This window comes from Gossypium arboreum, chromosome 11, assembly GCF_025698485.1.
Source record: "Gossypium arboreum isolate Shixiya-1 chromosome 11, ASM2569848v2, whole genome shotgun sequence".
Lineage (NCBI taxonomy): Eukaryota > Viridiplantae > Streptophyta > Magnoliopsida > Malvales > Malvaceae > Gossypium > Gossypium arboreum.
Genome location: NC_069080.1, coordinates 128,796,362 through 128,820,028, shown reverse-complemented (window position 1 = coordinate 128,820,028; position 23,667 = coordinate 128,796,362). Strand labels below are relative to the sequence as shown.

The 23,667-nt window shown below is 38.1% G+C and overlaps 1 protein-coding gene across 1 annotated transcript in view; it reads right to left on the bottom strand.

Moving 5' to 3' along the window:
* Positions 1-6,274: 6,274 nt before the first annotated feature.
* LOC128283968 (uncharacterized) overlaps positions 6,275-23,667 on the bottom strand; it is a 36,945-nt gene continuing 19,552 nt past the window's right edge. The window contains 4 exon segments of the mRNA XM_053021401.1: positions 6,275-7,276; positions 18,581-19,369; positions 19,371-20,933; positions 21,850-22,620. Coding sequence (XP_052877361.1) covers positions 6,275-7,276; positions 18,581-19,369; positions 19,371-20,933; positions 21,850-22,620 — 4,125 coding nt within the window.

Here is a 23,667-nt window from a genome sequence, read left to right as displayed (position 1 = left end):
TACGAGGAAGGATTAGCACCCTCGTAACGCCCAAAAATTGGTACCTAATTGATTATCAAATGTCTTTAATGTCAAAAGAAAAAAAAATTTAAGATGTAGTCCTCTTTAAAATATTTTAACTTTGAAAATTGGGATTCACTAGCGTCAAAGTATTGACATTAAGTTATCCCTTTTTTGAAATTCCTATCTCAAACAAAGAAACTGCTATATCCAATAAGTTAGGACATATTGCTTTGAAATTCCAAGATAGTGGCTTGCATTTAGAAAACCTCTAAAAAACTTAGAAGGGTACTTAATTATTCAATTCAACGAGAAAAGTGGCAACCCAATAAGTTAGGGCATCGCTTTCTTGAAATTTCCAAACACTAAGCATTGCCTTATTTGCAAAAAATCTTATTTCGAGGTAACAAATAAATGAATAAAACGAATAAAAGATAATAACAAATAAGCTAGGAAATATTCGAGATTAAAAAAACTAGTAATAAATAAACAATCATTATGTAAGACTAAAGAATGATAGTATAGTGAAGATAATAATAATATTAATAGTAATAATACAAATAAAAATTTTGGAATGATGTGTGAAATTATATATATGTATGTGAATATATAGATAAGTAAACAATATATATAGTGAGTGAAGAGTAAAAGGTAAAACAAGTGTATTTAAAGAGTAATGGGTAAAAATATAATAATAGTGTAATAGTAGTAATAACGTAATAGTATTAGAAATATACGATATATAATATTGAAGGTAAATACATAATATATACATATTAAAAATAATCATAATATTAGAAACAACTATTAATAATACTACATAAATAGATATATAGTAGTAGCATATACATGATATAGTTAAAAATATATAAAGTAAGATAATATGGGAAATAGAAAATATATAAACGATATAATATTAGGGCATATGCAAAACAATAAAAATACAATATTAAAAGATATATATATATATATATATATATATATATATATAATGTATACATAATATAATATTAAAATATTTACATGGTATATACATAATAATGTAAAAATAAACTATTAGTAATATTATAAATATATACATATAGTAGTAATAATAATATAAAGGTATTTCATATAAGCAGTATGCAGTGAAAAAAAAAAGAAAAGAGAAAATAATAATTACAAAAGTATGAAGTCAAAATAATATGTAGAAACATGATTATTCTAAAAGAATAACTGAAACTTAATTGAGAGAAGAAACAAAATCCAAGAGATAACTTACAAGTAAAACAAATTATTGAAAGAATTTTGGGCTAAAATTAATTGCGTATAAATGTCCGAGATCTAAAATTAAAATGCCCCAAATCTTAAAATACCGCCCAAGGGCAAATTGAAATAACACACATGATTGCAGGCCAATTTAAAATAATATAAAACTTAAATATGGCCCGATTGAAGGCTAGCACAAAGGAGGGGACCAATTGCGCAAATTACCCAATTAAAGGTAACATGCATGGTGTAGCGACGTAAAAATTTCTGCTTTCGGTCGCTAATTAAGGCGATTATTTGAAAATTTAAACCGACTTTTGATTTTATTAGCAAAGGGAGTCGCCACCGATCCTTTTTTATAGGTGTGATCGGACACCTAATAAAATTATTTTAAAACAAAAAGAAGGCCAAATTTAGGTCTACGTGAAAGTCCAGAGAAAATTTGGGGTTCAGAGTCGATTCTGTGAGGAAGGTATTAGCACGCCATGACGCCCAAAATTGGTATCTCATAAACATGTGTTGACTTGATTTTCAAAAAACGAGTTCAATATAATATTTAATCGTGATCCGATTGAAAAATGAGAATTTTAGTTTTCGATTTTTTTAGAAAGGGTGTCTCGTTTTTTAACACAAGCCATTTAATTTCACCCAACATAGCGATGAAATCGATGGCTTAATATTAAATCGGTACATTGCCTTATTTTTGAAATTAATTAAAACATGAGAAAAATATTCCTAAAGTGAGAAATTAAAATAGATAAATGACACAAAAAATGATATCATTAATGAAAAATATTAACATGGAATACTAGAATATTAGAATAACAATAATAATGATATTTACAAAATAAAAACAAATCATGTACTAATAATAAAATAGGAAAAATGATATATTTGGTAATAATAATATAAAATAATAATATGCACATAAAATACATATATATATGCATATAATAAAAGTATGTAATAATAATAATAATATCTACAATAAAAGAAAATATTAGGAAACGTACATAAAAATATATACATAAAAATTTACAACAATAATATAAAATAATGATATGTACAAAATATATATATATATATATATATATATATATATATATATATATACATATGTACATAAAATATACACTAATATAATAATAGTTATAATAATACTAGCAATAGTAATAATTTGTAATAATAATATATACACAATATGGTATTTAAAATACATATATATATATATATGTATATATAATAGTATTTAAGAATATATACATAAGAAATATATAACTAATGGCATTAAAAATATATACATAATATATATAAAATACCTAAAAAAAGAAGGGGAAAGAAGAGAGAGGGAGGGGGAAAGGAAATCCGGCCAAGGGGGGGTCACACGGTCGATCGTCGTCGCATACTTTCATCTGGTCACCACCCACGGTGGCGGAAAAGGTAATTTTTTTTCTTAACAATATATGTATATATAAAGAAAGAAAAAACAACACACAAAAAAAGAAGAAAAAGATTCGAAAGAAGAGAAAAAAAGAAAAAATGCAACCTTTTTATTGATGTTTCTTTTGTGTTCAAAATTTGAAGGGATTTTTGTGTTTGTCTCCTTTTTCAATCTTTGTAAAATCCCTCTCCTCCCTTACATGATTTTTGAATGGCTTTTTATAGCCATTTTTACATGATTTTCTATTATTTCTTTTTCTATTTTGTAGGTGATGGTGGTAGACAATGGATATCAAAAATGGGAGGAAAAATGGGGCAAGTGGAAAAGTGGCTAGGTGGCTAGGGTTTCTTGGTTTTTTTTTTGGGGGTTAGGTTTTTCTTTTTTTTTAGGTTAGATTTTTTTTTGGGGGGGGCTTAATGGGCTTTTGAATTAGGTTTAATATTTGGGTTTTGTAATGGGTTTGGGTAGATGTAAATGGGTCATGAGTTAAGGGTTTTAGTGGGTTTAGAGGTTTGGTTGGATTTTGATGAAATCGGGCTCGGGTAATTTGGGCTTCTACAGCTGCCCCTCTTTGCTCATTGTCGTGCAACAAGAATAGAGCAAAGACTTTCAAGGAAGACCAAATTTGCCCGGTCTTGCTAGGTCTTGACTTGCTTTGGAACTCTTATTGTTTAGTTAGTCGCTTTTCAGTCCACCGCATCTTGTAGCTTTGGTTCACTCCACTGCATCTTATGATATACGCCTTGTAGCTTCAATCTGTTCCAATGTAACTTCAAGGATAAGAAATTTATGGCTTCGATCTACTTTACTGTAACTTCAGAAAGGTGAGATCTACAACTTTAATCTGCTCTTCTATCGCTTCAGTGAGATAAGGTTTGTGGTCTTTTCTTCTACGACTTCAGAAAGGCAAGATCTGATGCCCTCGATCAACTCCACTGCAACTTTAAGGAGACAGAATCTGACGTCTTCAATCAGCTTCAATCTTTATTCTCTACTCGGCATGTGCTCTTGAGCTCAACTCATTTTCGCAATATGAATTGACTCTCTAAAATAGACATTAAAAACAGAAATTGAAAATAGCTCAGCGTGTGAGCCAAGGCTCAACTCACCTCTCGCAATATGAGTTGATTTTTGAAACTTAACTTGAAAAGCAGATTTTGAAAATACCTCGATATGTGACTCAAGGCTCAACTCACCTCTCGCAATTGAGTTGATTTTTGAAAAATATAAATTAAAAAAAATACCTCCGTGTGTGATCTGAAGCTCAACTCACCTCTCGCCATATGAGTTAATTTTTTTTTGAAAGACAGAAATTGAAAATAGCTCAGCGCGTGAGCCAAGGCTCAACTCACCTCTCGCAATATGAGTCAATTTTTTTTGAAAGGCAGAAATTGAAAAACAGAAATTGAAAATACCTCGGCGTGTGACCTGAGGCTCAACTCACCTCTCGCAATATAAGTTGATTTTTTTGAAAACAGAAATTGAAAATACCTCAACGTGTCTTGAGGCTCAACTCATTTCTCGCAATATGAGTTGAATTTTGAAAACAGAAATTGAAATTACCTCCACGTGTCCCGAGGCTTAACTCAACTCTCGCAATATGAGTTGATTTTTTTGAAAGACAGAAATTGAAAATACCTCAGCATGTGAACCGAGGCTCAACTCACCTCTTTCAATATAAGTTGATTTTTTTGAAAATAGAAATTGAAAATACCTCAACGTGTCTTGAGGTTCAACTCATTTCTCACAATATGAGTTGAATTTTGAAAACAGAAATTGAAATTACCTCAGCGTGTCCCGAGGCTCAACTCACCTCTCACAATATGAGTTGATTTTTTTGAAAGACAGAAATTGAAAATACCTCAGCATGTGAACCAAGGCTCAACTCACCTCTCGCAATATAAGTTGATTTTTTTGAAAACAGAAATTGAAAATACCTCAACGTGTCTTGAGGCTCAACTCATTTCTCGCAATATGAGTTGAATTTTGAAAACATAAATTGAAATTACCTCAGCGTGTCCCGAGGGTCAACTAACCTCTCGCAATATGAGTTGATTTTTGAAAAGCATAAATTGAAAAAACATTAATTGAAAATACCTCAGCGTGTCCCGAGACTCAACTCACCTCTCGCAATATGAGTTGATTTTTGACAAACAAAAATTGAAATTACCTCAGTGTCTTGAGGCTCAACTCACTTTTCGCAATATGAGTTGATTTTTTTTGAAACATAAATTAAAAAACAAAAATTGAAAATACCTCAGCGTGTCCTGAGGCTCAACTCACCTCTCGCAATATGAGTTGATTTGAAAAGTAGAATTTGTAAGGCAAAAATTGAAAAACAGAAATTCAAAATACCTCAGCGTGCCCCGAGGCTGAACTCACCTCTCGCAATATGAGTTGATTTTTGAAAAATGAAAATTAAAAGCAGAAATTGAAAAACAAAAATTAAAAATACCTCGGCGTGCCCCGATGCTAAGCTCACCTCTCGCAATATGAGTTGATTTTTGAAAAGCATAAATTGAAATTACCTTAGCGTGTCCTGAGGCTCAACTCACCTCTCACAATATGAGTTGATTTTTTGAAAAGCATAAATTGAAAAAACGGATATTGAAAATACCTCAGCGTGTGACCTGAGGCCCAACTCACCTCTCGCAATATGAGTTGATTTTTTTGAAAGACAGAAATAAAAACATCAAAATACCAAAAGATGTCATCTGGTGGAACTCAGGTGTCATTTCTTTTGATTCAGTACAGCTATCATCGAAACCTCTTGTTCTGCTGAAATACATGTATATGTCATGCATGATGTTATCATGATATGCACATGTTTGCCTTAAATGCCTTTATGCCTACATGATCATGCTATGCGCCTTGGGCTTGCTTGTCATATGTCCCTTTCTGTCATGATTTTTGATGATCTGCGTTCATTGCTTTGACTCTTGACTTTCTATTTAGGCCTTGTACCCGTCCTCAAGCTTCATGAATAATCTATATTTCCCAGATATCACTCTTTTGCCCCTGGTTGAGCTTTGTCCTTGCGTTGAGGCTCTTGTACTTATCAAATTCTTACCCGGGTAATGCTTAACATTTCTTTTGTTTAGAGTATGTCATTTCACTATTTATCATGTAAACGAACCACATAATGAGATGCATGAAAAGGGTCAGGTAGGGACAAAAGGATACCTCACATTTATTCATTTCAAATGTAGCAAACAAAGAAAATTAACCAAATATAGTAAAAAATGTCGTAAGGAGAAAAATGATTGCATTCGACAAATACAAGTGCTCTAGATATTCAACACATGAACTCTTCCACGTTTCTTATCATGAATCTTTTCGATCATGGCTTCTTGTGTAGAAGACTTCGAGCTACTGAAAAATGCTTCAAATGCTGTAGTCTCGCTATTTGACCCATCCCTCAAAACGCCTTGCTTTTTAAGCCAGTGTTTGCTTCATTAGAACGTCCTTTCGGGTTTTCATCCTAATTTTTTGTGTTAATCAAGACGCCCTTTTTTAGGTTTTCACCTTGATTACTCCCTTTTTTTTTAGGATGCCCTTTTCGGGTTTTCATCTTGGTTTCCTTTCTCAAGCATAATATTTCTTTACAGCATCTGAGTTCACTGGATTCGGTAACTCCTTCCCATCCATCTCGGTGAGAATCAAAGCACCGCCCGAGAATGCTTTCTTTACGACGTATGGACCTTCCCAATTTGGCGCCCATTTTCCTCGGAAGTCTTTTTGTATTGGGAGAATCTTTCTCAGCACGAGTTCTCTTTCGTGGAATTCTTTTGGTCATACTTTCTTGTCATGGGCCGCGATCATTCTCTTCTGGTACATCTGTCTATGGCAGACTGCCTTCAAACGTTTTTCTTCAATAAGGTTTAACTGGTCATATCGAGCTCGAACCCATTCTACTTCTTCTAGTTTTGATTCCATTAAGACTCGTAGAGAGGGGATCTCAACTTCGATGGGTAGCACAGCTTCCATTCCATAGACCAGAGAGAAAAGAGTTGCTCCCATAGATGTCTGTACAGATGTACGATATGCATACAAAGCAAATGGTAGCTTCTCGTGCCAGTCTTTATATGTCTCGGTCATTTTCCCAATAATCTTTTTAATATTCTTATTGGCTGCTTCAACAGCTCCGTTCATTTTTGGGCGATAGGGTGAGGAGTTATGATGCTTTATTTGGAATTGCTCACACACTTCCTTCATCATCTTATTGTTCAAATTCAAGGCGTTATCTGAAATGATTCTTTCAGGCAAACCATATCGACAAATGATTTCCTTTTTCAAAAACCTGCAAACCGCAGTCTTCGTCACGTTGGCAAACAAAGCGGCTTCTATCCATTTTGTGAAGTAATTAATAACCACAAAAATGAATCGGTGTCCGTTAGAAGCTTTTGGATAGATAGGCCCTATAACGTCTATGCCCCACATCGAAAACGGCCATGGAAAAGTCATGACATGAAGGGGCGAAGGAGCTACATGAATTTTATCACCATAAATTTGACATTTGTGACATTTCCATGCGAAACTAATGCAGTCACTTTCGATCGTCAGCCAGTAATAACCGAGTGTGACAGCCTTAAAACGACCCTAGTCGAAATGTGGTTTCGGGACCACAAAACCAAGGCATAAAAATAATTTAATATTTATTTTATTGCCTATAATGTGTGTTAACTCATGTGTGATATTTTTTATGCTTTGATTTAGAATTATAGATGTGAATTTCACTAGAAAGGACCTAGTAATAAACTTTGAAAGTATGAGGGAAATGTGTGATGACTAATTAAAGGATGCATGCAAAACAATGGACTTGCATGTCAAATTTCCCCCATAGCTAGTGGCGGCCATGACAAGGATTTATGGGCAAAAATCATGTCATGAAACATGTTTGGTAAATGGGTTATGATGGAAAGAATAAAATAAGGGGTATGGAATAAACAATTAATGTTAGTAGATGAGAAACAAAAAAAAAGTGTCCATCTTCCTCCATAGCTTGGCCGAATGTCCTAAAGGAAGAAAGAAAAATTTTGTTCATCTCTTTTCACTCTCTTGTTGGCCGAAAATACTAAGGTTAAGGAAGGAGTTTTGCTTCATACTTGGTTTGGAAGAGGATTAGGAAGAGGTTGGCTAAACTTGCATCAAGATTAAGGTATGTTTGAGGTTCATGCATGTTTTTAGTTGCTAGCTTAATGTTCTTGTTAGCCCATGGTTCAAATCCTTGTTATGTCATGGGAATGAAATTCGCCAAAGTGAATGTGGTGTTAATGCCATTGCATGTTAAATAACAAGCTTGAAAGTGATACATGTGATGGAGGATTGAAGATTCTTAGATTTTCTTTTAGCATTTTTTGAATGAGATACTAAGTTCTTTGTTTCACCATGACCAAATTGAAATGGTGTGGTGTTGTGGTATTCGCCATGATATATCCATAAGTATAATTCATGCATGTTGCATGGTAAGTAAGATTTAAGCTTTGGAAATGTGTATATATTTGGATATAAGCCACTTGAGAATTCGCCCTTGCACCTACATGAATATATGTTTGCACATGATGGATTGGTATGACATATATACTAATTCAAAGTGTATATTTGCTTGTGATGATGTGTTGATTATGAAGTAAATAAGAGATGTGCAATGAATTACGATATGTAATGTGTTAGTAGTAAAATGTATGCTGTTTTTTTTTTGTGTGGTATTAAGTGTATATTCGGCCACATGAGGGGTAATTAGTGTGCATGCATTCGGTTTGAGGAAGCATATTGATGCCTATTCTTGGCTTAGAAAATTCGCTAAGAGGAATATTAACTAATGTGTTGAGTTCGATTTATGATTTCGTACATATACAACTTTGATGCCTAATGTATATAAGGGCCAAGTACTTTGAACTTCACGTTGATGTTTGAATGTATTGAATTGCTTGTTGTGATGTAAAATGTGCATGACCATTGTGTATTTGAGCTAAAGGATGGCCATATGACCATTTACACTCCTTGTCATATTCGCCATAAGCTATCATGATGAGATTTTAATAAGTTAAATTTGTGTAAATTAGCTCAAGAGCAAAGGGAGCTAAATCCGATAAAGGGAAGGAAAAAGTAGTTGAATAGCCGTCGAAATCGCTCGACAACATCCAAGGTAAGTCTTGAGTGATGACCCTACTTGAATTATATCAAAATTATGCTCCTTGTTTGTGTGGCCATTGAGCCGAAATAGTAAAGGTTGATAGATATTTTGTGTTAGAGCTTTAGTAACGAAAATGAACTATGGACGTGTCTTGAATATTGATATATATGTAAGTGAACATTGGAAATATATCGGGCTAAGACCCAAGGCATTCGTATGAGTTGATATATCCGGCTAAGACCGAAGGCATTCGTGCGAGTTGATATATCCGGCTAAGACCAAGGCATTCGTCGAGTTGATATATCCGGGCTAAGACCAAGGCCTTTGTGCAAGTCACCAAATCCGGGTTATGACCAAGGCAATCGTGCTAGTCGCTATATCCGGTTAAATCCGAAAGTATGTGATTCGAAGTGAGCAATCTTGCTGTGAAAATTTCAGCTTATACACTTGTGAAAATTCCAGCAATGAGGTATGTTTGTATGTGCTTGTACTAATTGAATTCTTACAAGTAAGTATCGCTAAGTTGATAAACGAGCTACCGGCCTTGGGCTAAGTTGTTCTTTTGTGTATGAACATAAGGGTCGGTGATGTGAAATAAGTATGAGTAAGGGAATGTGAATTAGTAAAGTGGTTTAATTAGCCATGTGAATAAAATACCTTAGTCAAAGCTGATTTCATTGCTTGAGACTTACTAAGCATTAAAATGCTTACCCCGTTGCTTTGGCTCTCTGTTTTATAGGTTTTGCTCGTTAGCTATCGGATTCGGGATCAAAGAAGTCGAAGTCATCCACACTATCGAAGCCCCATTTTGGTACAAATTTTGGTTGAACTTTGAAATGGCATGTATAGGACCATCCTTTGTTGAAGGTCATGTACCTTCCGGTTTGTGTAAACTTGGATAGCCATGCGAAAATGGCTTATATCGTTTTAGCATAGAACTATAATCGTTTGTATGTTGACCCTTATGAGGTATGGAATTATTTTGAAACGATTAGCCATTGGAATGGTTAATCATGATCACGCTTTGTGCTATGTATGTAAAAAGGGCCAATTGAATCATGGAAAGTATGAAATAGGTAAAGCCTACTAAAGGCAGATGCTGACAGCAGCAGTGACGTGGATGTGAAAAATCACTAAAAATAGTAGGAATGGTATTAAATAGCAAATAAATTATGTAAGTGTACCTTGATGAATCTACTTTCATATGGAAGAAACGAAATGGTCATATGAGTTATAAGTTAACAGATTTTAAAGTTCTTGTGAAATAGGGCCAGAACGGTTTCTGGATCCCCTGTTCCAACTTTGGAAAATCATTGTAAATTAACCAGAGATAATTAGGAGTCATTCCATATATGTGTAGATTCCTCTCTGAGTCTAGTTTCTATAGAAACAAACGGCATTAGTATTGAAGCCCTGTACAGGAGATATCCAATTCGTAACGCACAAAGGTCAGTGTAGTCGATCCCTACAACAGGCGAGACTTTAACTAATAAACTGTACTAATTGGCTCGACCAAAATTCTAGAAAAAAATATGTAGATGGACATATGAGTCTAGTTTCAGGAAAAATTTACGGAACTGATTTTCGAGTTGTAAAACTCAAGTTATGAATTTTGGAGCGACTAGTACTCAGATTGGCAGCTTGTCTGAAAATTGTCAATAAGTGGGTTGAAGTGCGTTAACACCTCGCGTTCGACTCGCGACGGTCTCGGGTTCGGGTGTTACAATTTTATTGGTATCAGAGCTACGGTTTAGTCGATTCTAGGACTACCGTAATGCGTTTGGGGTCTAGCTATACATGCCATTTTATGTGATTATATGATAGTGTGGTGATTTCGACGCGTTTGAACTTGTGTTTATTTATAGTAATGGATCCCGATCCCAACCGAAGCGATAGCTGATGATGTGGAGAGTGTGGCGCTGCTCCCCGCACAAGGGACAGCGCCATGGACTCTCAACCTGTTGCTAGCAATCCGAATGACGAGGCTAGACAAGCCTTTTATAGCGTGATGAATGATTGGTTCAACCAATACATTCGAACTAATACTGCTGTTCCACAACCTCCATTCCCAACAAACACACCCCGCACCTACAATGCCTCCGTAATTGACCAAATAAGGTCGAATAAGCCCCAGTTGATAGAATCCGAAAACATGGGGCTACTGAATTTAAAGCTACGGATAGTGATGATGCCGAGCAAGCGAATTTTGGTTGGACAACACGATCCGTACTCGATGAGCTATCTTGTACACCGATGAATGCCTAAAGTGTACCATCTCCTTGCTACGTGATTACGCCTACTATTGGTGGAGTACTCGACTTGTTGTGCCCGCGAACAAGTAACTTGGGAGTTCTTCCAAACCGAGTTTGGAAAAAGTATATCGGTCGAGATTTATGGACCAAAAGCGAAAGGAATTTCTCGAACTTAAACAAGGTTCCATGTCGGTTACCGACTATGAGCGAAAATTCGTGAGGCTTAGCCGATGCTGCGAGAATGCATTTCTTGAAGTCGTGATGTAAACGCTCAAGATGGACTGAATGATGAGATAAAGTCTGTATGTTGGCATTTTGGAAATCCGAGAGTTTGTGACTCTCGTCGAGCGAGCGATGCAAAGCCGAGGAGTTTAGTATGGAGAAAAGGAAAGCGAAGCGGGAGCAAGGGAGTTTCAGTAAGAGGTATTCGGGAAGCCCTTCCATGATCATCAAAGAAACTTAGAGATGGCTTAGGCCGATCTAGAGACACTTCGGGCTTTTCTAGGCGAGATCGCGATCGACCCCTGTGACCACACGAATCACTTGATCGCCAGAGTGGGAATGATCGATGAGAGAGGACTGAGTGCCGAGATTGTGGCAAATGGCATTTTGAAGTCTGTAGATTCCGTGACCGCTCTGTTACAAGTGTGGATCAGTTGACCACTTCATTAAAGATTGCCCGAGGTTGTGCGAGCAGAATGTAGATCGGAGTGGGAAACCGGTACTACCAACGCTCGAGGTAGACCATCCGGAAATACGGGCAAGGCTAGTGGTGGTCGAGAGGATCTAGAGATCTTGCGACCAGATCCGAGGCTCGCGCTCCAGCTAGGACTTATGCTATCTGCACGCGAGGATGCCTCCTCGCCGGATGTTATTACTGGTACTTTCACTCTCTTTGATACTAATGTGATTGCTTTGATTGACCCCGGTTCTACTCATTCTTATATATGCGAAACCTTAGCATCCAAGAAGACTTTGCCTATTGAGTCTCTCGAGTTCGTAATTCGGTGTCAAATCCTTTGGGTCGTTATGTCTTTGGTCGACAAAGTGTGTAAGAAATGCCCCTAGTAATTCGAGGTAATTGTTTTCCGGCGGACTTGATGCTTTTGCCGTTCGATGAATTTGATGTTATTCTTGGGTTGGATTGGTTGACCGTGCATGATGCGGTTGTGAATTGCAAAAGCAAGACTATTGATTTGAGATGCGCAAACAACGAGATGATCCGAGTTGAGTCTACGAACTTGAAGGGGTTGCCAGCTGTAATATCATCAATGTTGGCCCAGAAATATGTAAGAAAAGGGTGTGAAGCATACCTTGCGTATGTACTTGATGATAAGGAGTTAGGAATAGAACCCAAATCTGTGCCGGTGGTTTGTGAATACCGGACGTTTTTCCGAAGAATTGCGGGTTTGCCACTGTTCGGAGATAGAGTTTGGCATTGAGCTTGTACCTGGGACCACACCGATTTCGATAGCTCCATATCGTATGGCACCAACGGAATTAAAGGAGTTGAAAGCTCAGTTGCAAGAGTTGATGGATAGAGGTTTTGCTCGCCCGAGTTTTTCACCTTGGGGTGCACCAGTGTTGTTTGTGAAAAAGAAGGACGGAACCATGAGGTTGTGCATCGACTATCGTCAGCTTAATAAAGTGACAATAAAGAACAAGTATCCGTTACCACGTATCGATGATTTGTTCGATCAATTGAAGGGAGCCTCAGTGTTCTCAAAAATAGATTTGAGATCGGGCTATTATCAGTTGCGAATCCGAGATTCGGACATACCCAAAACCGCCTTCAGAACGAGATATGGTCACTACGAGTTCTTAGTGATGCCGTTTGGGCTCACTAATGCCCCTGCGGTATTTATGGATTTGATGAATCGGATCTTCAGATCATATTTGGATCGGTTCGTAGTTGTGTTCATCGACGACATCTTGGTCTATTCAAGAGATGAGACCGAACATGCGGAGCACCTGAGATTAGTGTTGCAAATTTTACGGGATAAGCAGTTATATGCTAAGTTTAGCAAGTGTGAGTTCTGGTTAAGAGAGGTTAGCTTCTTGGGTCACGTGGTATCTGCGATCGGGTATTCGAGTCGACCCAAGCAAAATTTCAGCCATACTTAATCGGAAACCTCCAAGAAATATTCTTGAGGTTCGAGCTTTTTGGGACTTGCTTAGGTTACTACCGACGGTTTGTAAAAGGATTCTCGATGATAGCCACACCCATGACTAAACCGCTTGAAAGATGTCAAGTTTGAATGGACGGAAAAGTGTCGAAAAGTTTTGACCAATTGAAAACTCATTTGACGGAAGCTCCAAATACTAGTACGGCCGAATCGGCAAAGGGTTTGTCATCTATAGTGACGCCTCCCTACTTGGGTTAGGTTGCGTATTGATGCAAGAAGGTCGAGTTGTGGCCTATCGTCGAGACAATTAAAGCCACATGAGAAAATTATCCGACCCATGATCTCGAATTGGTCGCCATCGTATTCGCCTTAAAGATATGGCGACATTACTTATTTGGTGAGAAGTGCCATGTATTCGGATCACAAAGTCTCAAATATTTGATGACTCAAAGAGACTTAAATCTGCGACAAAGACGTTGGCTCGAGCTGTTAAAGGATTATGAGCTGGTCATTGACTATCACCCGGAAAGGCTAATGTGGTTGCGGATGCCTTAAGCCGAAATCACTTGTTTGCTTTCTGACGATGAATGTACACTTGTCTATCCTACCCGACAATGTGTTAGTAGCCAATTAATGACCAAACCATTGTTGACTCATCAAATTCGTGAAGCTCGGAAAGTTGATGAGGAGTTGCGTGCAAAACGAAATTTGAGTGTGTTCGAACAAGGAATCGGAGTTTCAAATTGATGATGACGATTGTTTGAGGTTCGAAGTCGTTTGTGTGTTCCAAAGAATTGAACTTATTTCGATAATTCGAGCGAAGCTCATTGTAGCCGAATGGTAATCCACCCGGAGTCGAAGATGTACAATGAGTTGAAACGTCGGTTTTGGTGGCATGGTATGAAACGAGACATCTCCGACTTTGTTGCAAGATGTTTAATATGTCAACAAGTGAAAGCGGAGCATCAAGTGCCTTGAGGTTACTTCACCGATCACGATACCCGAGTGGAAATGGGATCGAGTCACAATGGACTTTGTGTCCGGATTGCCGTTGTCGACAAGTAAGAAGGATGCAATTTGGGTTATTATTGATAGACCGACTAAGTCGGCTCACTTTATCCCTGTGCGTATGGATTTTCATTGGATAAACTAGCTGAATTGTACGTTTCTCGTTGTGAGATTACACGGGTACCGATTTACATTGTGTCGGATAGAGATCCGAGGTTCACCTCGCGATTTTGGAAGAAATTACAAGAAGCATTGGGCACCAAGTTGCATTTCAGCACCGCCTTTCACCCCAAACCGATGGTCAATCCGAAAGCGTATAATTCGGATACTTGAGGATATGTTGAGATGTTGCATCCTCGAGTTTAGTGGTTCGTGGGAGCGGTACCTACCTTTGATTGAATTCGCTACAACAATAGTTTTCAATCAAGTATTAAGATGGCGCCTTACGAGGCTTTGTACGGGCGTAAATGCCGTACACCATTGTTTTGGACCGAGCTCGGTGAGAACAAAATTTTGGAGTGGATTTGATTAAAGATCTTTGAACAGAAAGTAAAAGTAATCCGTGAAAATCAAGATAGCCTCCGATCGTCGAAATCGTATGCGGATTTGAAACGAAAGGACATTGAGTATCGGTGGGAGATAAAGTGTTTCTTAAAGTTTCGCCGTGGAAAAAGATACTCGATTCTACCGTAAGGGCAAGTTGAGCCGAGATTCATTGGGCGTCTGAAATCTCCGAACGAGTTGGCCCGATTCGTATCGTTTGATCTTGCCCCGAACTTGAAAAGATTCACAACGTCTTCCATGTTTCAATGCTTGACGCTATAGATCGATCCGTCGCACGTAATTAGTCCATCGAGGTTGAAATTCAAGCCGATATGAGTTATGAAGAAGAACCGATTCGTATCCTAGCTCGTGAAATGAAAGAGTTGCGAAACAAAAGGTTCCGCTAGTGAAAGTGTTATGGCTCAAACACGGGATAGAAGAAGCTACTTGGGAACCCGAGAACTCTATGAAAGAGCAATATCCAAACCTATTTACGGTAAGATTTTCGGGACGAAAATTTCTAAAGTGGGGAGAGTTGTGACAGCCTTAAAACGACCCTAGTCGAAATGTGGTTTCGGGACCACAAAACCAAGGCATAAAAATAATTTAATATTTATTTTATTGCCTATAATGTGTGTTAACTCATGTGTGATATTTTTATGCTTTGATTTAGAATTATAGATGTGAATTTCACTAGAAAGGACCTAGTAATAAACTTTGAAAGTATGAGGGAAATGTGTGATGACTAATTAAAGGATGCATGCAAAACAATGGACTTGCATGTCAAATTTCCCCCATAGCTAGTGGCCGGCCATGACAAGGATTTATGGGCAAAAATCATGTCATGAAACATGTTTGGTAAATGGGTTATGATGGAAAGAATAAAATAAGGGTATGGAATAAACAATTAATGTTAGTAGATGAGAAACAAAAAAAAAGTGTCCATCTTCCTCCATAGCTTGGCGAATGTCCTAAAGGAAGAAAGAAAAATTTTGTTCATCTCTTTTCACTCTCTTGTTGGCCGAAAATACTAAGGTTAAGGAAGGAGTTTTGCTTCATACTTGGTTTGGAAGAGGATTAGGAAGAGGTTGGCTAAACTTGCATCAAGATTAAGGTATGTTTGAGGTTCATGCATGTTTTAGTTGCTAGCTTAATGTTCTTGTTAGCCCATGGTTCAAATCCTTGTTATGTCATGGGAATGAAATTCGCCAAAGTGAATGTGGTGTTAATGCCATTGCATGTTAAATAACAAGCTTGAAAGTGATACATGTGATGGAGGATTGAAGATTCTTAGATTTTCTTTTAGCATTTTTTGAATGAGATACTAAGTTCTTTGTTTCACCATGACCAAATTGAAATGGTGTGGTGTTGTGGTATTCGCCATGATATATCCATAAGTATAATTCATGCATGTTGCATGGTAAGTAAGATTTAAGCTTTGGAAATGTGTATATATTTGGATATAAGCCACTTGAGAATTGCCCTTGCACCTACATGAATATATGTTTGCACATGATGGATTGGTATGACATATATACTAATTCAAAGTGTATATTTGCTTGTGATGATGTGTTGATTATGAAGTAAATAAGAGATGTGCAATGAATTACGATATGTAATGTGTTAGTAGTAAAATGTATGCTGTTTTTTTTTGTGTGGTATTAAGTGTATATTCGCCACATGAGGGTAATTAGTGTGCATGCATTCGGTTTGAGGCAAGCATATTGATGCCTATTCTTGGCTTAGAAAATTGACTAAGAGGAATATTAACTAATGTGTTGAGTTCGATTTATGATTTCGTACATATACAACTTTGATGCCTAATGTATATAAGGGCCAAGTACTTTGAACTTCACGTTGATGTTTGAATGTATTGAATTGCTTGTTGTGATGTAAAATGTGCATGACCATTGTGTATTTGAGCTAAAGGATGGCCATATGACCATTTACACTCCTTGTCATATTCGCCATAAGCTATCATGATGAGATTTTAATAAGTTAAATTTGTGTAAATTAGCTCAAGAGCAAAGGGAGCTAAATCCGATAAAGGGAAGGAAAAAGTAGTTGAATAGCCGTCGAAATCGCTCGACAACATCCAAGGTAAGTCTTGAGTGATGACCCTACTTGAATTATATCAAAATTATGCTCCTTGTTTGTGTGGCCATTGAGCCGAAATAGTAAAGGTTGATAGATATTTTGTGTTAGAGCTTTAGTAACGAAAATGAACTATGGACGTGTCTTGAATATTGATATATATGTAAGTGAACATTGGAAATATATCCGGGCTAAGACCAAGGCATTCGTATGAGTTGATATATCCGGCTAAGACCGAAGGCATTCGATGCGAGTTGATATATCCGGGCTAAGACCCGAAGGCATTCGTGCGAGTTGATATATCCGGGCTAAGACCCGAAGGCATTCGTGCGAGTTGATATATCCGGGTTATGACCCGAAGGCAATCGTGCTAGTCGCTATATCCGGTTAAATCCCGAAAGTATGTGATTCGGAAGTGAGCAATCTTGCTGTGAAAATTTCAGCTTATACACTTGTGAAAATTCCAGCAATGAGGTATGTTTGTATGTGCTTGTACTAATTGAATTCTTACAAGTAAGTATGCGCTAAGTTGATAAACGAGCTACCGGCCTTGGGCTAAGTTGTTCTTTTGTGTATGAACATAAGGGTCGGTGATGTGAAATAAGTATGAGTATGGGAATGTGAATTAGTAAAGTGGTTTAATTAGCCATGTGAATAAAATACCTTAGTCAAAGCTGATTTCATTGCTTGAGACTTACTAAGCATTAAAATGCTTACCCGTTGCTTTGGCTCTCTGTTTTATAGGTTTCGCTCGTTAGCTATCGGATTCGGGATCAAAGAAGTCGAAGTCATCCACACTATCGAAGCCCCATTTTGGTACAAATTTTGGTTGAACTTTGAAATGGCATGTATAGGACCATCCTTTGTTGAAGGTCATGTACCTTCGGTTTGTGTAAACTTGGATAGCCATGCGAAAATGGCTTATATCGTTTTAGCATAGAACTATAATCGTTTGTATGTTGACCCTTATGAGGTATGGAATTATTTTGAAACGATTAGCCATTGGAATGGTTAATCATGATCACGCTTTGTGCTATGTATGTAAAAGGGCCAATTGAATCATGGAAAGTATGAAATAGGTAAAGCCTACTAAAGGCAGATGCTGACAGCAGCAGTGACGTGGATGTGAAAAATCACTAAAAATAGTAGGAATGGTATTAAATAGCAAATAAATTATGTAAGTGTACCTTGATGAATCTACTTTCATATGGAAGAAACGAAATGGTCATATGAGTTATAAGTTAACAGATTTTAAAGTTCTTGTGAAATAGGGCCAGAACGGTTTCTGGATCCCCTGTTCCAACTTTGGAAAATCATTGTAAATTAACCAGAGATAATTAGGAGTCATTCCATATATGTGTAGATTCCTCTCTGAGTCTAGTTTCTATAGAAACAAACGGCATTAGTATTGAAGCCCTGTACAGGAGATATCCAATTCGTAACGCACAAAGGTCAGTGTAGTCGATCCCTACAACAGGCGAGACTTTAACTAATAAACTGTACTAATTGGCTCGACCAAAAATTCTAGAAAAAAAATATGTAGATGGACATATGAGTCTAGTTTCAGGAAAAATTTACGGAACTGATTTTCGAGTTGTAAAACTCAAGTTATGAATTTTGGAGCGACTAGTACTCAGATTGGCAGCTTGTCTGAAAATTGTCAATAAGTGGGTTGAAGTCTGTTAACACCTCGCGTTCGACTCCGGCGACGGTCTCGGGTTCGGGGTGTTACACCGAGTTTCATAATCTTCCTGGCCATAGTGAAACCATTAGCGTGTGTTCCACAAATTCCTTCATGGACATCTTCAAGTATTTTTCAGGCTTCAACTGTATCCACGCATCTCAAGAGCACTTGATCTTTTCCTCTTTTGTATAGGATGTCCCCATCAAGAATAAATTCCGCTGCCGTTCTTCTGATTGTTCTTCTGTCGTTCACATTTGCTTGCTCGGGATACCTTTGCTTCTTGATGTATTCTAAGATATCATGGAACCATGGCTGTACATCTGGCTCTTTCTCAATACTGAAATAATGTGCAGGGACTTCATATATGCTCATTTGAAGAGGCATTATTTCTATTTCCCTGTTTGCTTTGAACATTGAAGCCAAAGTGGCCAGGGCATCAGCCAATCGGCTTTGGTTTTCTTCTAGTGGGAGGTAATTAAAAGTTATTTCTTCGAATTCTTTAATCAACTCTGCCACTAGATCTCTGTATTTAACCAGTTTTGAGTCTCTCACTTCCCAATCTCCACGGACTTGGTAAATCACCAAGGCTGAGTCTCCGTATACCTCTAAAGCTTTGACGTTTCGTTCAATAGCTGCACGGAGTCCCATTATACATGCCTCATATTCCGCTATGTTATTGGTACAGAAGAAATTCAGCCTGGCAGTGAATGGGTAATGATTCCCTTCTGGCGATATTAAGACTGCTCCAATCCCATGCCCCAATGCGTTCGATGCACCATCAAAGCTCATCTTCCATGACTTCTCTTTTGGTGACTCGCATTCTTTTTTCCGTAATGCACATCAAGTCTTCATCTGGGAAATCAAATTTCAATGGCTCGTATTCCTCTGTTGTTCGAGTTGCTAAGAAGTCAGCTATTGCACTCCCTTTTATCGACTTTTGGCTCACATAGACAATGACATATTCTGATAGTAAGATCTGCCATCGTGCCATTCTTCCTGAGAGTGCGGGTGATTCCATCATGTACTTTATTGGGTCAAACTTTGAAATTAGCCATGTCATATGATACAGCATATATTGCCTAAGTCTCCGAGCTACCCAAACCAGAGCGCAGCAGTATTTTTCTATGGACGAATACTTTGCCTCATATTCAGTAAACTTTTTGCTGAGGTAGTAGATCGCCTTTTCTTTCTTTCTTGACTCGTCGTGTTGCCCCAGTACGCAACCCATTGAATTCTCGAACACAGTCAAATACAATATCAATGGTCTTCCGGGCATTGGCGGTACTAGCACTGGAGGGTTAGACAAATACTGTTTTATCTTGTCAAAAGCCACTTGGCACTCCTCGTTCCATTCTCCGGGATTATGTTTTCGAAGGAGTCGAAAGATTGGGTCGCATTGGTTGGTAAGTTGAGTGATAAATCGGGCGATGTAGTTTAACCTCCCTAAAAATCCTCTAACTTCCTTTGGCGTGCGTGGAGGTGGTAACTCTTGAATAGCTTTTATTTTATCTGGATCAACCTCGATACCTCTTTCACTGACAATGAAGCCAAGCAATTTTCCCGAGGTAGCCCCAAATGTGCATTTGGCCAGATTGAGCTTTAGCTGAAACTTTCTCAGTCTGTCTAACAATTTTTTCAGGTTTACTACATGTTCTTCTTCCCCTCGGGATTTAGCAATCACATCGTCGACGTAAACCTCTATTTCTTTATGCGTCATGTCATGGAATAACGTCACCATAGCCCTTTGATATGTTGCCCCAGCATTCTTTAACCCAAATGGCATCACCTTGTAGTAGAATGTTCCCCACATTGTTACGAAGGTAGTTTTCTCTATATCCTCAGGGGCCATCTTAATCTGATTATACCCCGAGAATCCGTCCATGAAAGAAAACAATGAATGTTTTGATGTGTTATCCACCAAGGTATCAATGTGTGGTAAGGGAAAATTATCTTTAGGACTTGCTCGATTCAGGTCACGATAATCCACGTACATTCGTACTTTGCCGTCTTTCTTTGGCACCGAGACTATATTAGCCACCCATTCTGGATATTTGGATGCTTGTAGGAAGCCAGCATCAAATTGCTTCTTGACTTCCTCTTTTATCTTCAACAACATTTCAGGTCTCATCCGTCTTAGCTTTTGTTGAATGGGCTTGCATCCTGGCTTTAATGGGAGCTTATGGACCGCTATATCTTCATCTAATCCTGGCATGTCCTGATATGACCATGCAAATACATCTTTGTACTCACGGAGCAAAGCAATCAAATTATGCCTGGTGCCCCCTGAAATAGAAGTCCCAATCTTCACTTCTTGCTTCCTTTCTTCAGTTCCCAGATTTATTGTTTCAACAGATTCTTGATGAGGTGAAATCTGTTTATCCTCTTGTTCCACCATTCTTAGCAAGTCAGGAGAAAAAACATAGTCTTCAGCATTTTCTTTAGCTTCGAATTCTCCTAAACAAACAACCTTCTCAAATTGATTTCAGGACTCGTAATGGGTTTGTTCATGCAATTGATATCCGAGCACCTGAAAGTTGAATAGAAAAGGAAACTATAGAGGGGCATCCAAGTATTGGAACCAACAAACGAAATGTTATGGCATGGTATAAGGCAAATGTACAGATAGGCTATGAAATGAGGAGATGATTATGAAATTAGTGATAATGTGAAAGATCGTGATAAAATGCATCTTCATTGATATTCATTTAAATGATAAAGAGTGAATGCAAGCTCTCACAAAAGAGTTCTATTATATCTAAGGACACAATAGAAGGTTAATGTTTGAGCATTGCTCTGAAGACTTATAAACTACAAGAAGGTCTTCGGCAGTCCAATTGTTCAACATGAAACCAGGAGGACAATGGCGTATCGTTGAAACATCTTTAATAGCCTCACTTCCTTTGTCAATGACATTTATACTGACATTCTGAAGACCCCTTTCAATTAAAAACAGCGTGCTTTGTATATTATCCTGTCCGGGGTATGTTATGGGCTCCCATTCTACTTCTTAGCCCAAAGTTCTCGCAATCCTTCTCTCCTGATCTTTTTTTCCACTGCCTTCTTCTTTGACGCATGTCAGGCTAGAACCCTAAACCGTATCGGGCCTTGTGGTGTACTGGCTTTAGAGCCCTGACTATTCCTTGCAGGTACCTTTCCAAACCTTTCCTTGCTCGGGCTCCCTTTCCTACAGTCAACTTGACACCCATCCTAGTATTTCTCGACAGTTTTGGCTCGGGAATTTTGTTACCCTCAGTGACGAATGTGGCATTGAAAAATTTAAGGGATTGGAAAGAACATTCTACTACGTCTTTGCTTACTTCAAGGTATGGCGTATCAGGAAAGGTAGATGCGACAATGTCTTCTTCTCCCTCGACAGTGACCAAACAACCATCCATGATAAATTTCACCTTTTGATGGAGGGATGATGGGACTGCTCCAGCAGAATGGATCCAAGGTCTTCCCAAGAGACAATTGTATGATGGTGTGATGTTCATGACTTGAAACTCAACATCGTATATGTAGGGACCCACTTCTAGAGGGATCTCGATTTTTCCCATGACTTCTCGTCTTGTTCCATCGAATGCCCTTACTGTAGAATGACAGGGCCTTAGATAGGACAAATCCATCGGAATCCTGGAAAGTGTGGCCAAAGGCATGACATTGAGTGCTGATCCATTGTCGATGAGCACGTTCGGTATTATATAGCCCTTACAACGGGTTGTGATATGCAATGCTTTCACTGAGCCTCTACCATTGGGCGGTATTTCATCATCATTAAAAGAAATGAAATTATCCGCATTTAAGTTGTTCACCCACCTATCCAGTTTTTCAACGGATACATTGTTTGCCACATAAGCTTGATTTAACACTTTCAACAGAGCGTTCCGGTGTGGTTCAGAATTCAACAGCAGAGATAATACCGAGATTCGCGCTGGCTGCTTATTCAATTGTTCTACCACATTGTACTCACTGTGCTTGATAAATTTTAAGAATTCCTGTGCTTCTTCCTCGTCCACAGGCTTTTTAGCTTCTTGTTCAGGTACAGTTTCATACTCATCTTCGGTCACATGCATTGGTGCTTTTCCTTTCTGTTTCAAGTCACTGTTCTTCTTTACTGATTCGACCTCTTTCGAATAACATCTTCCACTACGAGTGAAATGACCTACTTCCCCAACGCTTCCAGTCGTGGCTTTGGGTTTTTCATCTTTAGGTGTGACGATATTAACGTCATATTTCCATGGTACTGCTTTATTGTCCTTGTAGGAGAAAGGAGATGGTACCTCGATTATCACTTTTGGTTTCACTGGTTCCTTCTTCGCGTCATAATAAATTATTAACGGTCGGTCGGCGCTATACGGGAAACCTAACGATTGATGGTCAGAGGCACATATTTCTCCTCTATCGGCCTCTTCACCTTCATAAAAAATCTTAATCTCCTTATTATCTATCCGGTCTTGCAGTAACCTTTTAAATTCCTCGCATGATTGAATATCGTGCCCTACAATTCCATGAAAACCACAAAAAACCTGACATTCTTTTCTGAGATTATCGTCGGGGCAACAGAGCAATCCATTCTTAACCAGTACCTCCTAGATTTTCTGCAGTGGCGTCCTTATTTCTGAAACACATCTTCTGACTTGCCATTCATCTTCTTTCCCTACTGTACTCACATTCCCTTCAGTATGGTTAGGGAACGGGTTCCCAATTGCATTACTGGCACTATCGAATTGTAGGATACCTGCATCAATTAGTCATTGAACTCTCCTTTTAAAGGCTAGGCAATTTTCCGTAGAATGTCCCTGGTTTCTCACATGGTATGCACAACTAGCGTTTGGGTCGTACCATTTCGGGTATGGGGGCCTCAATGGTGCCATATAATGCGGGGATATCAATTGCTTTTCCAAAAGTTTTGGGTACAGTTCCCCATATGACACAGGAATAGGGGTAATTTGTGTTCTCTCGGAATTGGGTTTTGCTGGCCTCTGCTGGTTTTTGGGTTGACCTTAGACGGGTATTGTATTTTGTGGGAATGTAGCGGTTGGTCTCGGGTTACTTGTGGCGTAAACAGGGTAAGAAGAGTAAGGAGGCGGTGTTTGGTAGTAAGGGGTTTGAGGAGGGTAATAGAAATTCGGAAG